The sequence below is a fragment of the Dipodomys spectabilis genome, unplaced genomic scaffold, assembly GCF_019054845.1.
Source record: "Dipodomys spectabilis isolate Male_0828 unplaced genomic scaffold, ASM1905484v1 ptg000023l, whole genome shotgun sequence".
Classification (NCBI taxonomy): Eukaryota; Metazoa; Chordata; class Mammalia; order Rodentia; family Heteromyidae; genus Dipodomys; species Dipodomys spectabilis.
In genome coordinates, this window is record NW_024870700.1 from 4,817,895 (window position 1) to 4,836,239 (window position 18,345).

General features: G+C 40.3%; 1 protein-coding gene across 1 annotated transcript in view; it reads right to left on the reverse strand.

Annotated features, from left to right (window-relative positions):
- Stt3a (STT3 oligosaccharyltransferase complex catalytic subunit A) overlaps nucleotides 1–17,955 on the reverse strand; it is a 32,043-nt gene extending 14,088 nt beyond the window's left edge. The window contains exons 1-10 of the mRNA XM_042674968.1: nucleotides 17,869–17,955; nucleotides 14,770–14,896; nucleotides 14,022–14,082; nucleotides 9,113–9,234; nucleotides 8,621–8,766; nucleotides 6,134–6,224; nucleotides 3,902–4,008; nucleotides 3,404–3,568; nucleotides 1,538–1,718; nucleotides 193–348 (exon numbers count right to left, since the gene is read on the reverse strand). Coding sequence (XP_042530902.1) covers nucleotides 193–348; nucleotides 1,538–1,718; nucleotides 3,404–3,568; nucleotides 3,902–4,008; nucleotides 6,134–6,224; nucleotides 8,621–8,766; nucleotides 9,113–9,234; nucleotides 14,022–14,082; nucleotides 14,770–14,857 — 1,117 coding nt within the window. The 5' untranslated portion in view covers nucleotides 14,858–14,896; nucleotides 17,869–17,955. The remainder of the gene's footprint in view (nucleotides 1–192; nucleotides 349–1,537; nucleotides 1,719–3,403; nucleotides 3,569–3,901; nucleotides 4,009–6,133; nucleotides 6,225–8,620; nucleotides 8,767–9,112; nucleotides 9,235–14,021; nucleotides 14,083–14,769; nucleotides 14,897–17,868) is intronic.
- Nucleotides 17,956–18,345: the final 390 nt, after the last annotated feature.

Genomic DNA, 18,345 nt, shown 5'->3' on the forward strand with positions numbered 1-18,345 from the left:
GTACTAAGATTGCTAGCATCTGTAACTTCAACTTCTATACTGCTTCAAACAAAAAAAAATATATGCTTAGCTACCTTCTATTCTGCACAGCAAGAGCAAGCAAACAAAACCAAGGATGACGGCAGTTGATATGTGTGGAATTAAAGGGTGATTCTTACATAGAAGGCCTCTTCAGAATTAAGGGAAACAGACCTGGAAACATGAAGACAAGGAGCTGTAGATCAAAATAATAGGAGGACCAGGTTGTGGGCTGATGCTCAGACACAGAAGCAATGATGGGGATGTTGTTCTTAGCATAAGAAGGATCCAGCAGTGAGTAGAAACGCCCCGTCCAGGGAGATATTTTTCCTGGCAACCAAGAGAAAATATATATTTCACAATTCCCAATACAAGCATATTATCTTAACTAATCACAACAGTCCATTTTAGTAAGATTCCCAAAAATCAAAAGAACCCGTTTGCTTCAATAGCAGCAATTCTTAGATTCACTCCTTCCCTTTTAAACTTGGGAGTACTTTTGTCAATAGTCAGAGAAGAATTGGAATGTATATACACTCAAAATAGAAGCCGAAAATTTTTCTGGAAGGGCTTTAGGCCTAATTTTGTAAAATAAAGGCCAATTTTAGACATTAAGTGAAGTACATCCTCTAGACTTGCTCTAAATTAAGCAATACATCATTTCTACACAAAACCAGATTAACCTTTGAGAAGAGGAAGTAAGTAAAATGGAGAAGGAAAATGTGGCACCCAGGCCAAACTATAAACAACCATGATCTAGTTCCTCCAGAATTAAACCGCTGCAGTGACATAATGTACAACAAGAAATTTAGGATTTCTATAATCCAGTATGTAGGAAAGGGAAAAAATAAAATTATCAAGGTGAGATAGACATTTCACTGGGTATGATTTAAGAACAGCTCTAATATACATTGTTTTATTGAATTTAGATCCTGGGTTGACAAGCCAATTAAGTATATTTTTACAAGAAGGATTTCAGCGATTGAAATAAAAAGAGAAATTGAAGGAAAACACAGAATTTCCTGTGGCCAGGATATATCTTGACTCCTTGAATTTATTTATTTATTTTTATTTGTGTGTGTGTGTGTGTGTGTGTCGTGGGGCTTGAGCTCTGGGCCTGGACACTGTCCCTCAGATCTTTAGCTCAAGGCTAGCGCTCTACCACTTGAGCCAAAGCACCACTTCCAGCCTTTTCTGTTCATGTGGTGCTGAGGACTCGAACCCAGGGCTTCATGCATGAAGGCAAGCACTCTACCACTGAGCCACCTTCCTATCCCCCTTTTAGTTTTTAAATTACTAAGTTTTTTTATTGTGAAAATACCATACAGAGAGGTTACAATTACACAAGCAAGGTAATGAGTACATTTCTTATCAAGCATTGTTGCCTCCTCCTTTGTTTCCCCTTACCATCCCTGCCCTCCCATCTCCCCCTCTTCACCCCCCCCCATCCCCTTCTTGAATTTATTCTACATCAATATCCAGTTTGTATTTAATACTAAAAGCTGTGATCATTCTCTACCTGTCAGCATCAGGAGAGCTCCTACAGTCAGTAGGACAAAGCCTACCAAAGAGATAACACTCCTGAAAAGAACTTCAAATTGCTGTGGATTCAACTTGCTACGCAGGTAATCCACAAAAGCATGGATCTGACAGAGACCAAAGACTCCAAAGGCTGCCATGTGTTCTGATGAAAGGACAGGCTGTAGAGGGGAAAAAATGCATTATGTATAGCAACAGTCCAAGAAATAAACTATAATGAGTTTATCTCAGACCTGAATTATCCTGATCTAGTTCACACCAAGATGTCACATGAGCTCTGAGCTCCTTCAGGACGAATATAGAATACCTAGAGTCCCCCCTAAAGCATAGCATATGCCACCATAATCATTTTATCTTTGCCTTTCAGTCAGGCTATTCATTAGCCTAGACTACAATTTCCACCAAAGTCCATACACTGAATTCTTATTACTGAAGCACAATCTGACAGACCATTCACTACTCCATGTGTCATAGCACTTTGGATCTCTTCCAGCAGTTCAACCAGATATTCTCCATCTCCAGTGGGAATTGTCAGTGGAACTGGGTGTGTTATAACAGGTTACTAAGGCCACTGCCCAGGTTTCTGACTGGGTAGCTCTGTGAAAGGGATCTACAATCTCTATTTCTAACAAGTTCCCAGAGAATGCATGTCTGTAAACTACTTTGCAAACCACTATCCTATAAGAGAGGTTACAGACAGGTGTATGTATTTTCTTTTCTTTTCTTTTTTGTCAGTTGTGGGGCTTGAACTCTGGGCCTAGGCACTGTCCCTCAACTCTTTAGCTCAAGGCTAGCATTTTACCACTTGAGCCACAGTGCCACTTCCAGTTTTCTGGTAGTTTATTGGAGATAAGAGTCTCACGGACTTTTCCTGCCCCCATGACTGAACCACAATCCTCAGATCTCAGCCTCCTGAGTAGCGAGGATTATAGGTATGAGCCACTGGCACCCAGCTAAGACTAACTTCTTTAAGAACTATGAAATGTTTTCACTCTTCATATTTCCCAGTGGTTAACAGCAATTACACACAAACAGCAAAGAAATAATTATATACAGTAGAATCTCTGAATGTTCTTTCATTAGAATGTTTAAATGAGATATCAAACACACCATGATTCTGACTTAACAGTTGTCTGCTTAAAAGATTTGTGCTCTGCTTCCTGAAGAACTTCCACAAGAGGCCCCACTAAGAAAATCAGGATTAGCCGGGCACTGGTGGCTCAAGTCTGTAATCCTAGCTACTCAGGAGGCTGAGATCTGAGGATCATGGTTCAAAGCCAGCCTGGGCAGTAAAGTCCGTGAGACTCTTATCTCCAATAAAACACACAGAAAACCGAAAGTGGCGCTGTGGCTCAAGCGGTAGAGCGCTTGCCTTGAGCTGAAGAGAGCAGGGACAGCACCCAGACCCAGAGTTCAAGCCCCACGACCCACCAAAAAAAAAAAAAAGAAAAGAAAATCTGGATTAACAGTCATTAAATGGCATCCTTAGCACTGAAAAGGACTAGAAATTATAATAATTTTTGTAAAATATAATTTTGTTAAATCATCAACTCAGCTCAATAACAACTCCTGAGTAACAGGGACAAGAAGTGTGCGCCACCACATCCCACGAGAACATCCTCCCCGTCCCTATAACCTTTTAGGTAAGAGGCATAAATTCAAACATCTTCAAGCAAATAATAACATGTCACCGAAGCAGGTTTTAACAACCAATGATTCTATTGCTGTTTTCGTTGACAATAAGCAGTCCAGGATCAAAGACTTAAGTCATTCTTCTAAACAGAATCTAAGATAAATTCATCTAGTCAGAGCAGAAACGGAAAACACTAGTCAGTCTAGGGCTCACCTGAAAACCCACAAAGGAGATCTGCATGGAAAGAATGGTGCCTAGGCAGTAAACAGTGCAGTAGGCCACATAGATACGATGGGAGAAACGGCCAGTTAGCATAAGCACCAGGACATGGAGAGGGATCAAGTTTATCAGGAACACATAACCTCCCCATGAAGAGACCTATGAGAGAAAAGAAAAAAAAATCATATATTATGCATATATATATGTATATATGTATATATATATATATACATATATATATATTATATATATATATACATATACATATATGTATATGTATATATATATATAATATATATATATATACATATATATAATATATATATATATACATATATATAATATATATATATATACATATATATAATATATATATATATATATATTTAGTGGCAAATTAATTGCCTAACATACATGAGATCTTGGGCTCCAGGAAAAAAAATTTTTAAAGGACTTGGGGAAGGGAGGGAATGCACACACAAATATAGTTACCATGTAGAAATATGCAAGGGCACACTTGGCAGCCCAGTAGATGGAACCAGTCTTCACTGCCTTTATCCACATGTAATAGGTGAGTAGCATACAAAAGATGGCAATCCCTGCCAGGGAGAAAAAAAAAAAAAAAAAACACCAAAAATTAAGAGACTATGCTAGTATAATGGTTAATAACACTATTCTGGAACAGACTGCCTGGATATGTACCTCAGCTCTACTATCCAGTAAAAGTGTAATTTTACAACCCATTTTCTCAGTTGCCTGTGGAAGGTCTAACAGTACTGCTTCATAAAACCACTGCGGAGACAACTGTAATTAGTTTACATGAAGCAGTTAGAACACTACGTAGCATGCAGTAATAAGCATTCAGCCAGCCATGATCATTTCCAGGCATTAGATTTCCCGCTAAGTCCTATGTATATCACACACTGTCGGGTACCATCTCACCTATAGGTGTTAACAAAAGCTGGCCCACAGTCTCTGGTTGTTATTCTTCTTAAATAGTTACCTAGTGATGTTCCAAACCTAGGACCCACCTCAACTCAACCACTTCCCAAATGCCTTCCTTGATCAAAACTGCTCTCCTTATCCTGTATTTCCAAAGTACTCTGATGACAATTCTATCAAAATAACATAGCAATAGCTGCCTTTTACTGGAGGAAAGGAAGGGTTGTTGGGGGGGGGGGGGGGGTTCTTTGTTTTTACCAGGAAGTGGTAGGTGAATTGGGACATCTTTGTCCCATACTGGCCTTGAAATTATCGTCCCTCTGACTATCCTCCAAGATTCTGAGATTACAGATACACAACTTTGGAACTACCTTTATAAAGTCTACTTTTATATCCCATAATAGAATATGTGCAATGTAAATTGTATTTACTAGCTATCCCTTCAACTTCTTAATTATGAACCAAAATAATTTTATTATCTATGGTACTTTTCTCAATAATATTCACAAATATACGTTGAACTGAAAATAAAGCATAGCGGCTTGGGGGAAAAGACTGGGAGGACCCAATTTCAAGGGAAGCCCAGACAAAAATTTAGCCAGATCCCATCTCAACCAATTGGGTATTAATTATAGAGCACACCTGTGGTCTCAGCTACACAGGAGTAGGGTAATAGGATATCAGGCCAAGGCCAGCCATATCAGTAATATAAACCTACCTACTTAAAATAACTAAACTTCAGGGTACATTGCACTTACAAACGGATTTGTTGACTGGCAATCCCTTTATATACTACTTAAAGATAATAAAAATTTAACTAAAAGAAAAAAAATAACTGCAGGTTACCAGTGGCTCACATCTATGATCCTACCTACCCAGAAAGCTAAGATTTGACAATCACAGTTTTGAAGCCAGTCCAGACAGAAAAATCCTCAGGATTCTTATCTCCAATTAACAAGCAAAAAACACAGAACTGGAGATGTGGCTCAAATGGTACAGTACCACTAGTCAGGAAAAAAAAGAGTTAGGACTCAAGAGTACAGCACCTGTTTAGAAGTTCAAGGTTAAGATCAAGCCCCAGTACCACAAAATAAGTGAAATATAAAAATATCAATAAAAGTAATAACTTTAAAGGTATTTATATTCCTTACTTAGGAAATTTTTCTTTTATAGTTTTATATTTTGGGAGTAATAGTATTTATACTCAGTGCCTTGTGCTTGCTAATAAGGCACTCTACCATTTAAACTACACCCACATCCCTTATATAGGAAAATAAAGCAAATGATGAGCCTTACTCTTAACTCTAGAGATGAAATAAAAGCTTTTAAGGAAAGTTCTCACAGATAGGTACTAGAGCACTAGTGGCAAGTGCCTGTAATCCTAACTACTCAGAAGTCTGAGAACTGAGGATCACAGTTCAAAGCCAGCCCAGGCAGACAAATCTGGGAGATTCATCACCAATTATCCAGCAAAAGGTCAAAAGTGAAGTGTGGCTCAAGTGTCAGAGATCCAGCATTCAGTGAAAAAGCTAAGAGCAAAAGGCTCGAGTTCAAGTGTCATCCAGTATTAGCAAACACATAAAATTCTCACTACCTTTTTAGAAGAGATGGCAGAAGGCGAACAGAAGTTCTCTGAGAACTTTTCCTGCCCATTTCTAGTCTACTCATCAGATACCATTTTTATTATTGCTAAGGATTATTATTATTATTGCCAGATACTACTGCACTTTATGAAGTTCTGTTAGATAATAAACAGATTTCCTTCAGCAATTAAAATCTTACCTTCATTATCATATGATCCAGCTACAGATCGAGAAATATATCCAGGAACTACAGCAATCATGGCGGCAGCAAGAAGCCCAGCCCCTGCATCCTGTAAGAAAAGAGAAATACTAAGGAGTTAACTCCAACACACCTCTCAAAGAACAGAATGAATACCTCCTAGTTCAATCTGTTTACTCCTAGTCTGTTTAATAATGGGCCCAGAGGAAGTCCAACAACTTCCCAAGTAGATGTGAGAAATGCTCACAAAAAAAAAAGCTGGAGCCGGGCGCCAGTGGCTCACGCCTGTAATCCTAGCTACTGAGGAGACTGAGATCTGAGGATCATGGTTCAAAGCCAGCTCGGGCAGGAAAATCTGTGAAACTCTTATCTCCAATAAACCACCAGAAAACCAAAAGTGGCGCTGTGGCTCAAGCAGTAGAGCACTCGCCTTGAGCTGAAGAGCACAGGGACAGGGCCCAAGCCCCGAGTTCAAGTCCCATGACAGACAAAAAAAAAAAAAAAAAAGCTGGAAATTTCACAATCAAGTTCCCATCATGACACTCAATCACTAAATTTAAACTGAGTACTCGCACACTTGAGACAGACTAATAATGTGAGCTTATGGGAATGGGGGTATATGCCCACAATCCTAGCAGGCTAACGCATAAACTCAAAGCCAAGCTGAACTGTATCCTAAGATCCTGTCTCAAACAAAGAGACACACAGATACAGAGATACAGAGATAGATACAGACAGACAGACAGACAGACAGACAGACACACACACACACACACACACACACACACACACATACACACACACACACACACACACACACACACACATACACACACACACACACACACACACACACACACACACACACACACAGAGCTGAAAATATGTTTGCCCCAGAATGGGTTGTCTGCAAAAATCCCCAGGCTTATCAGTCCTTCCCTTTAACACTGATGTACAGCACACAAACATCAGTCACCAACAAAGCCTCTAAAAATACAACACATCAAAGGAAGAAGGTAATTAGTATCTAAGTTAAAAAGCTAAAAAAGACAGCTGGGCATAGTAACATAAGCCTGTAATGGCAGTACTCAAGAGGCTAAGGTAGGAAGATTTTAAGTTCAAAGACATATATTCCTTGAGTTCAAGGGATATAAAGCAAGACTCTATTTCACTTGGACTGAAGATGCTAAGAGCTTAAGTCATCTTTGAGCTCAGCAAAGAAACAAAATATAACCCAGACTTATTAGGTAGGCACTTGGTAGGCTGAGGCCAACTAGGGCTTTATGGCAAGTGACAGACCAATTAGGCTGCATAATGAGACTCTGCCCACTCTACCTCACATACACACACAAAGACTTGTCTACTGATAAGAGTTAAATTTAGGACAAGAGCAGCAAAAGGACAAAAAATTTTCCAAATTAAACAAATTTCCTAAATACTCCTACTAGTTGGTCTTGCCTCCTGTATTTCCCTAACACCATAGCCAAAGATCAAAATAGACTTCAGGAAACCAGGATCAGCAAAGCTGAAACCTGGGTGGGAAAAAGCATTGTCAAGTAGATTACAATAAGTGGCTTAGGAAATCTGAATAAATGTTTAAAAAAATAATGAATAGAGGGGCTGGGAAGGTGGCTCAGTGGTAGAGCACTTGCCTTGCATGCATGAGGCCCTGGGTTCGATTCCTCACATTAGCAACACCACACAAGCAAAAAGAAAAAAGTCAGAAGTGGCGCTGTGGCTCAAGTGGTAGAGCGCTAGTCTTGAGCTAAAGAGCTGAGGGACAGCACCCAGGCCCAGAGTTCAGGCCCCATGACTAGACCTAAAAAAAAAAAAAAAAAAAAGAATAGATAGCCAGCACCAGTGGCTCACACCTGTAATCCTAGCTATCCAGGAAGCTGAGATCTGAGGATCACGGTTCAAAGCCAGCTGGGGCAGGAAAGTCAGTAACACTCTTACGTCCAATTAACCACCAGAAAACCGGAAGTGGTGTTATGGCTCAAGTAGTAGAGCACTGGCCTTGAGCTGAAGAGCTGAGGGACAGTGCCCAGGCCCAAAGTTCAAGCCTTATGACCAAAAACAAAAAACAACAACAACAAAAAACCCACATAATTGTTAAGTGATTCTTTTCTGTAGAAATAACTAACCACTTTGGAAAGCTTTATACAGGGTTTTTCCCCTTTTCCTTACATAGTGAGGGCTTCAAAATCTAAACCTCTTATTTTTAATTTTAAATGTTTTTTTCTTTATAAAGAAATTAACATTTTATTTCCAAATGCCTTTCATAAAGGAAAACAGTGGCTAATGATTTAAAAAAAAAAAAAAGCATACCTTCTAGATGGAGAATGCAGAATTAATTCAGCCCAATAGGTGCTGTCATTAGCCTCTGTCTCCCTGCCCTTCTAAGCTTCTCAGTCCCCCATCCTCCAGCATCTACTAGCAAAGTTCAATGACACATTCCCCAGCTTCTTGTCACCCCAAAGACTTCACCTTGAGTTCTTTGGTAAGGTGGTATGTGACAATGGTGGTAAAGGAGGAGAAAAGAGGAGCCAGGAACACACACACATTCCGGATGTCAATAGTGATGTGGAAAAAATGGAGCACATGGTAGATTGCAGCAGACGTGATCATTAGCCCTATAATAGGAAGAAGAAAGGCATTAGATTGTCCCAGTAAGATGAAGAACTTGAGATAAAGGGCCAATCCAAATATTGATAAGAGTGACTACAAGATCTTGACAAATGACCAGAAAAATACTAACACAACAAATGTAGTCAGTAGTCTTCTAATCATCTCTCTTCTAAATTTAATCATAAGTCCAGAATACATGAAAAACCACCCACTCTCCAGTCCATAAGATATTCTTTGGAAATCTATAATCAGGATAAAATTACTAGTGTTACAAAATGAAACTATTAAAAATAAACTAGTCTGTATCATTTAAGTACTATATTTACTTTTTCTTAATCTTTTTCTCCTCACCTGGATATATTGTTCCTCCAATAATTCGTCCCAATGGATACCAGGCCCTGTCATCAAACCAGTTATGGAATTTGTAAAACCCCTCCTCAGCCAGGAACCGAGTAGTCCGGTAATTAAAATACCTAGAGGAAGAAAAAAAGAAACTGTCTCCTCTTCTTCCTATTTACTTTTACTAATATGTAGAGAATATTGCTCCTCATTGAGAAACTTACCATTACTTGAATAAAAGTACATTTGGCACCAAAAATTATCTCTTTGGTTAGGACATTAACATTAATCTCCTACTTATTTCTACTTTGTGTCTGTCTCAATGAATACATTGTTTTTCTCATAAGGACTTGAGCAACATCTTAATATTGCCAGAAAGCATTTAAGTATAATATTTGACCAGGCTGGGATGTGGCAGGAAAAAGAACCAATAAAAAAAATTCAAAGAATCAAAAGATAAGACCACTGAAATGTGGACTCTAGTGGATTTTGGATCTCTTCAAGTGACAGAAACACATTCTTTTTTAAATTCTGTACTACATACAAGAACACATGGATTACACTAAGTACTGAACATCTTCACAATACTGGTATAAAACCATATGCAGAATGGAAAAAATTTCAACCCACACTGTAACAAAAACTTAGTGAGTCTTAAAACTTTTAACAAGGCCTGCTCCTATTATTTCAAATAATCCACCTACATTGTAGCATAAAATTATAGATTACACAAAAAAATACTTGACATGAAATGCTTAGAGCTATTGTTCTAGATATAAACAATATAAGTCCTTTTTGGTTTCTCATTTAAAAAGAAATGGGGTGTGGAGGGGTGGGGGTCAGAGGCAAAAATAAAGCATTAGATAAATGGGTGTCAAACTACGATGGTTTAATTAGCTCAGCTATTCATAACTAACCATCCTCCCTGCCTGCCTCCCTAACCTTATTTTCTTCTTGGTCAGTCAAGTTTTGGTATCCTAAGTAAGGAGAAGCAGCAGATGGCAGCAATCTCAACTCATCACAGATGAGTGTTATTTTGAGAACTGTCAGAGAGACAGAAGGGATGAGGAAAAAGGGCAATCAACATGTGAAAGAATGTGTCCTACCAGTACAAGGCACAGTGAGACAAAGGAAGGTCTGACTGGGTTTATGCTTTGGGGCCCATTTCCTATTCTGCAAAAGGAAGACAAGTCACATAGTCTCTATGGTCCCTTCCAGATCTATGGTTACACAACAGATACCTTTGGTTTTGCTAACCATTCATCTCAGTATTTCTCTATCTAAAGTCTAAGAAAGAATTCCTAAAGAGTCTGATCAAAAATAAAAGGGGGCGGGGGGGGGGGATTGGGATTGTGGATCAAATGGTAGTGCACTTGCCACAGTATGCATGAAGCCATTGGTTCAATGAAAAAGGGAAGAAGAGATATAGATAAGCAAAGGAGAGACGGAATGGTAAGAAAGCAGAAAAGAAGTAGGGAAGAGAAAGGAAAGGAGAGAAAGGGAGGAAGGGAAGAAGAGAGGGAAGAAAAGAATTTGTGTAATACCTCAAAATCCTTTAAAATATGTACGTAAGGAAGTGGCCCTGTGGCTTAAGTGGTACAGCACTTGCCCTGAGCTGAAGAGCTGAGGGACAGGCGCCCAGGCCCAGAGTTCAAGCCCATGACCAAAAAAAAAAAAAAAAGAGTAACTTAAAATATGTTCATAAAGCCAGGCATTAGTGGCTCATGCCTATAATCATAGCTATTCAGGAGGCTGAGATCTGAAGATCACTGTTTGAAGCCAGAACAAGCAGCAAAGTCTGTGTGACTCATTATCTCTAATAAACCACTCAGAAAAAGCTAGAAGTGGTGCTGTAGCTCAAGTGGTAGACTGCTAGCCTTGAGGAAAAGAATCTCAGTAACAGTAACAACACCTAAGCCCTGAGTTCAAGCCCAAGACCCGTATGTGTGCACAGATGCATACATATCTACATAGCAATAAATTAACATATTAGTTGCTTATCTTAAACTTTTCAGCAAATGCTCTACAAATGTACAGGTTTTTTTGTTTGTACTACTGGGATTTGAACTTAGGACCTCACACTTGCTAGCTAGGCAAGCACTTCAATACTTGAGCCACACATCCACCCAAATATGCTTTTTTAAAATAGCTAACTGTAACCCCTCCATAAATCACCTTTATAATAATAAAAAATTTAAGCTAAATAAACCTTTTATATTTCTAAGTGCAAATGTACAAAATCAAATAGGCTACTTTTGTAGTAAATAGGCTAGATGCAGTGGCTCATGCCTGTAATCCCAGCTATTGTGGAGACAGAGATTGGGAGGATCATATTCGAAATCAGCTGGGACATAGTTACAAGACTCCAACACAACAACAACAAAATGCTACATGATTCAAGCCTGTCACCTCAGCTACCCGGGAGGAATACATAGGAAGACCTAGGTCCAGGCCAACCAGACAAAAGAAATGCAAGACCCTATGTGAAAAAGTAAGCATAAAGAGTCGTGGTCATAGCTCAAGTGGTAGAATGCCTGCCTAGCAAGAACAAACCCTTAAATTCAAACTATAGGACGATCAAAAACAAAAAAAGACATAGAATAATAATCTATGATTCTGGGAAAGGAAGAGTGATAACTTGAGATTGATTGAGTAGAACACATTGTATTTATGACTAGAAATGTCAAAATGAAATTCTATCATCATCCTCCTATAACTTATATATACCTGTAATATATGCCTGTAATCCTAGCTACTCAGGAGGCTGAGATCTAAGGATTGCAGTTCAAAGCCAGCCCAGGCAGAAAAAGTCTGTGAGACTCTTATCTCCAATAAACCACCAGAAAAAAACCAGAAGCGGTGCTGTGGCTCCAGTGGTAGAGCTCTGGCCTTGAGCTGAAGAGCTGATGGACAGCGCCCAGGCCCAAGGTTCAAGCCCTATGACCCACAAAGACAAAAACAAAAACAAAAACACCTCCTCAAACTCTTCCTAAGCCTCAACTTTAGGCAATATAATATAGCGAAATCAGCCCTGAAGTTAAGACAACGTTATGTTCCAATCTTGGAATGTATATAACAACTCCTGAATCTCTTCATTAGTAAAAAGAGCTAATAGTAAATACATCTCACACAGTTGCTGCAAGGATTTAGAAGTCATCTGTAAAATTGTGCTTGGAACAAACTGAATGCTTAGTAAATGTTAGTTATTAATACTGAGGGTCTGTATCATTTTTAATCTAATAAACAAAATCCTTAACCAAACTAGTTTTTTTTTCCTTATTTATGACAAGGTTTCACTAGTTAGCCATAGTTAATCTCCACAATCCTCCTGACTCCAATTCTGCAATGCTGGTAGAACAGGAGCATACTACCACACCCAGCTCTCTTAGTTTTAGAATTTCATACCACCTTATGATTTAATAAGCTAAATTTCTATTAAATAAATGGTTAAATCAAATTTTTTAAAGTCCTAATCTCTAGTTCATGACACTGTAATTCCCTTTAGAGCCCTAAATATACTCCTTTTTCCCTCAATCTGCAACATTACTCTTGACCAAAGAGAAGCCAGACTTCTCTTAGTCTAGCCAGAACTTAAGTGATAGGCAGGCATAACAACAATGTCCATCACATTTTCTGAGTTCACAGGACTCATCTGTTCAATTCCACCAAAGAGGATATAATCATCTCCTTGGGAAATCTCAAAGGGCTTTCATAATGTACTGAAAATACATTATCACTGAGAATTGCCTGGAAATTGCATCTGAAACCCATGAACTTGAATAACTCCCAAAGGAAAATACAGCAAATCCTTGGTACCCAGGGGCATCCAGTTCCAAGGAGACTGCTACTAAGGTAAGAACTTTGAATGCTCAGGCTATGTAGAATACAATACTGTACTACAGATGTTTGATTCCTTTTTCCTATACCACTACCCAACTTCAACTTCCACTAAAATCATTCAGCCTTTCAGCAAACCTAAAACATTCACTTTGTCTCTTAAAACACATTATGTGTTTGGCTCAGGAAGATTATCCTAACTTTCACCTTGCTTTTTAGGAAGCAGTTGATTTGGGGAAGGTATAGTTTCACAAAATTAAGGACAAAGAACACTCAGCAGAAGACATACAATTTAAAATTGCTAACAGAACTAAGAGTTTGTTTACATCAACTGAGTTTTAAAAAATATTCTTGAGAAACTATTTTTTCTTATGGAATTGTTAACTCATTTGAACAACTACTTTAATAATAGTAATAATACTTTTTTTAAACAAAGCCAGGCACTGGTGGCTCATGCCTGTAATCCTAACTACTGAGGAGGTACAGTTCGAAGCCAGTTTAGGCAAGAAAAGTACATGAGTCTCTTATCCTCATTAACCACAAAATACCAGAAGTGGAGCTTCCAGCTCAAGTGGTAAAGCACTAACGCTGAGCAAAAGACCTCCAGGACGGTCTCCATACCCTGAGTTCAAGCCCCGTACCAGCACACGCGCGCGCGCGCGCACACACGTACACGTACACGTACACACACACACACACACACACACACACACACACACACACACACAGGCAATAGCAGACAAATAGCAAAGCTTTTTTTTTTTTTTTTTTTTTTGCGGGGGGGGGGTCCGGTCGTGGGGCCTGAACTCTGGGCCTGGGCACTGTCCCTCAGCTCTTCAGCTCAAGGCTAGTGCTCTACCACTTGAGCCACAGCACCACTTCTGGCTTTCTTCTTTTTGCTTATGTGGTGCTGAGGAATCGAACCCAGGGCCTCATGCATGCAAGGCAAGCACTCTACCACTGAGCCACCTTCCCAGCCCCATAGCAAAGCTTTTTTTAAAACTGCATTTGCTCAAAGACACATGAAATAAATCCAGAAATAAGGTGAGCTTACTCTAATACTAGTTCAAGCAAAGATACTCACGGATCAAACTCATGGATAACACTTTCAAATCTCAGGACAGCAAAGAGACGAGTGGAGAAAGCTACAAAAACCAGAGAACAAATATTTTAGTGATAATGTACCATGAAAGAACAAGAAGAACAGTAAATAGCCTTATAGAGAAAATGAATTCTCCAACACAGGGATCTAGGAAATACTGAATAAAATCTTTATCTAGCTCCTAACATACTGGAAACAAAGTCACACTATGGCATCTATATTTCCAACTAAACAGCACATACATAGAACTATAACATTACATTTACTTACACTATATTGAGCTTAGATTATCTTTTACATAGATGGACCATACAAATTAACCATACTCTTAGACCAAACTAAAAGGTATGTCAAACTCATGAAGAGCTAGAAAATCTAAAAACAAAACAAAAAAATAGCAAATTCTCAAGAGAATTTCAAAAATACTAAGGTTTAAAAAAAAAGTCACTGAGATAAGTACTAAGTAGAATTGTCCTTTATAAAATTTAGTATCCAATGGTCCTCATTTCTCTTTTGGCCCTATGAGGAAAACAGAACTGGTATAGTACACTTCCCATTTTCTGACCAGCCTTGATTCTTACATGCTTTTATGTCTTTTATTTTGCCTTCACAAAACTACGGTGAAGAATAGCAACCTGCCAAAACAAGGCATTTTAAGAAAAGCATTTTCAATTCTTTTCAAGGTTTTTTCTTTCCTTCCCCAGAGGAAGAGGTCCATGTGAATACTCACATAACACAGCAGCCATCGACAGAATGAGAAGTTTTAGAAGTGTGTCCTGCTTCTCATAGGACAACCGTAAAAATCCAAGTTTAGTCATCTTGTCATCAATAGGTTACACCAGATAATACTTAAATAACTAAAACACAAAAGTCAAGACCATATGATATTGAATACCCTCAATTTACTTAACTTCAATCTTTCTTTTTCTTTATTCTTTTTTTTTTTTTGTCAGTCGTGGGGCTTGAACTCTGGGCTTGGGCACTGTCCCTCAGCTCTTCAGCTCAAGGAGAGCACTCTACCACTGGAGCCACAGTGCCACTTCCAGTTTTCTAGTGGTTTTGTGGAGATAGGAGTCTCACAGACTTCCATGCCCGGGCTGAGATCCTCAGATCTCAGCCTCCTGAGTAGCTAGGATTACAGGCCTGAGCCACCAGTACCTGGCAACTTCAATCTTTTATGATGAGAAAGAATCTTAATATACATGAGTTAATGAAAACACTAGGGTAATACCAAGACCCAAGCTTTGCCTGAGGTAAAGCAAGGAAGCAGACAATCATGTCCACAAGGTAGATCTAAAACAGTGTAACCAAAAGTTAATACCAAACTGGTTACCATCATGTAACCCAGTACCTGGGAGACTAATGCAGGAGGATTACAAATTCTAGGTCGGCCTGGTCATCTTGGTGAGACCATGACTCAAAATAAAAATTTTACAAAGGGGCTGAAGAAGTCAGATGCCAGTGGCTCAAGAGGCTGAGAAATGAAGAAACAGGTACAAAAGCCAGCCCAGGCAGACAAATCCAAGACTCTTTAATACAATTAACCAGCAAAAAGCTGAAATTGGAGGTGTGGTTCAAGCATGGAGCTCCAGCAAAGAGAAAAGAAGCAAAGTGAGAGTTCAAGGCCGTGAGTTCAAGCCTTAGTACTGGCACAAAACAGGGGACATGGCAATAGAGCTTAGCAGTAGAGCACTTGTTTAGTATACAAGAAGCATTTAGTTCCACCTCCCAGTACCACATTTTAAAAAACAAAAATTTTAATTCTATTTCCCATTCATTCCTTCACAACTAAGTACAAAAACAACCAGCAAATTATTGTACAATAGGAATAAAGCAGAAACATAAAAGCAAAAAAACATGGTGGAGGGAAGACATGCAAAAATCAGTAAGATGGCAAACAACAACAACAAAAAAATGTTAATGAAATGAAGAAAGAGCTTGCAGAAATCCAAGAATGTATAAAAACAAGTAGGGAATGAACATTAAGTACAGAAGTGAAAATAGAAAGAGGAAAAATAGAAATCATGACTGAATCCGCATAATTTCCAGCTCTAAACTGAAGTTTCAACTGACTGCCTATAAGCTTCTTTCTGTTCCAAATTCCAACAGAGATTTTATGAAGTAAACTGCATGAGCAATCACCAATTCAGGTGCAATGGAGCACATGAAGAACGATTCACAGAGACCACTGTACTTTGAATGCCATAATTCACACTATAACTACTGCTCAGATCTATTGCCCTTTCAAGCAGATTTCAGGGCATCCCATCTTCATAATGAACCCTGATGACTTAAATGATTCCATGACAGAGACAGTTCACGGCACCAGATGATAATCTAAAGGGAAAAGAAAATGTTTCCTACTGAAGATGAAAAAAGGTCAGAGGAAAAAAACTGGATTAAAATGTCCAGGGAAGCAGTTTGTGCACTGTTCTGAATGGGGTTCATTCGATGAACAGTTACATGTACCAATTTACCACAGCAGCTGTTGGTGAAAGAGGAAAGAATAAAAAAATAAAAAAAAGATATGTTAAAATTACTCAAAACTATACAGAAGCAAATTAAAAGAGCCAGTATTATTCCTCATCTTTTTCCTACTTTTATTGAAAAGAGGGGGGAAAAGTCACACTGAAGTAGGTGGAAGGGTTGAAGCATCATATATTCCTCACACCAACACCACAAAGTCTAACTGGCCCAGAAGGACCTTTTTAGATGTGTGTCTAATTACAATCCCAAAGGGAAGCCTATCTTGCATTGAAGACCTGAGAAGCCAAGAAGCCAGTCCTGTCTCAGGTTTGCAGCTCTTTTTTCTAGAATGACTGAAGCAGAAACAAATCTAACACCACTGAGTTTGATATAATCCACACCACACTTGAAGAGTAAGTAGAGAAAATACGTGGGAGGGATCTCGACTTGAAACCTGAGTAAAGGAGGTGGTAATATAATCTGATTGAGTTTTGGGGTCTCGGGTCGTTTTCTCAGGTCTCCAAGGCAAATAAGGGCAAAGACTATTTTCTTTAAAACATCAGCATCAAGTCGATGTTTGCACCTGTAAATCCTAGCTACTCACAAGGCTGAGATCCCAGGACCCAGGTTCAAAGCCTGTTAGGATCCAGTGAGACCTTTTATTCCTACTCAGCCACCAAAACATGGGAAGTGAAGTTGTGGCTCTAGTGGGAGAGCGTCAGCCTTGAATGAAGAAGCTCAGAGACAGAGCCTAGGGCCGGCGTTCAAACCCCAGTACCTGCACACACACACACACACACACACACGACCGGAGTTCAAACCCCAGTACCTGCACACACACACACACACGAAAAAAAAGTTCAGCATCTGCTTTTCCGTATCAGCTGTGCCCTCAGGAACTGCTACCCTGTCCCCCTGGCTAGCTCCGGCTTCCGAGGCCGCCCCGTTCTCCCACATATTTTCACACGGCTCCACTTGGCGCCCCCACCCCACTGCTTCGGCTCCCGCCCCAGGTCCCGCCCCAGGGCTTACCACTCGGACCCCACCCGCCGCGGGACCTCCCCCTCCAACCCGACCTCGGCATCCGACGTGGCTTCCCCTCCGAACTCGTCCCAGGCCCCCTTCGACCCCACGCCCCGTCCCCACGCCGCTCCCTGCACCGCTCCGCCGACCCTCCCAGCCTTCCTTCCATTCCCGGGGGGGGGGTCCCCACACCACACCCCACGCCCCCCTCCAGGGCAAAGCCCCAAGCTCTGCTCCCCACCCCCTCTCAGAACCTGCTTCCTGCACTTCGTTCACACCCGCTATACGCATGAACTGCACCCGGCGCTAATTCTCAAGTTTTACCCTACGGCCTTCTCACCTGGCCGCGGTTCCTTCAGAATCCGCTGCTCTCGCTTGGCCATCCGTTCAGATGGCGCACCCAACCCTGGTAACGGCCGGGTCCCACCTCCCAGGTCGCTTCACATTGGTTAACTCTGAGCCAAGACGACGCTTCCGGAGAGCGATAGGATTACAGTGTTGTCTGTCAAGTCGGGAGGCGTGGACCCAGCCGCGCTCCCACTTCTTAATTGGGCGATACAGCTATCACTAAAGAGTTAGAAGCGGGACTTAGAGCTCTCACAGAGCTGTCATAGGTGGGCGCATGAGAGTGAAGAGCGCGGAAAGAACGTGCTGAGAGGAGTTTGGTTGAGCGCTGAGGAGTGACGTGTCCGTCTGCGGACCGGAAGGAGACGCGTGGGGAGGCGTGGCCAGTTTGCCCTAGACACGTGACCAGAAGCGGAAATTACTCGGAGAAACTGACCAACGTCCAAATCCGTAACTGCGGGTACTGGAGACT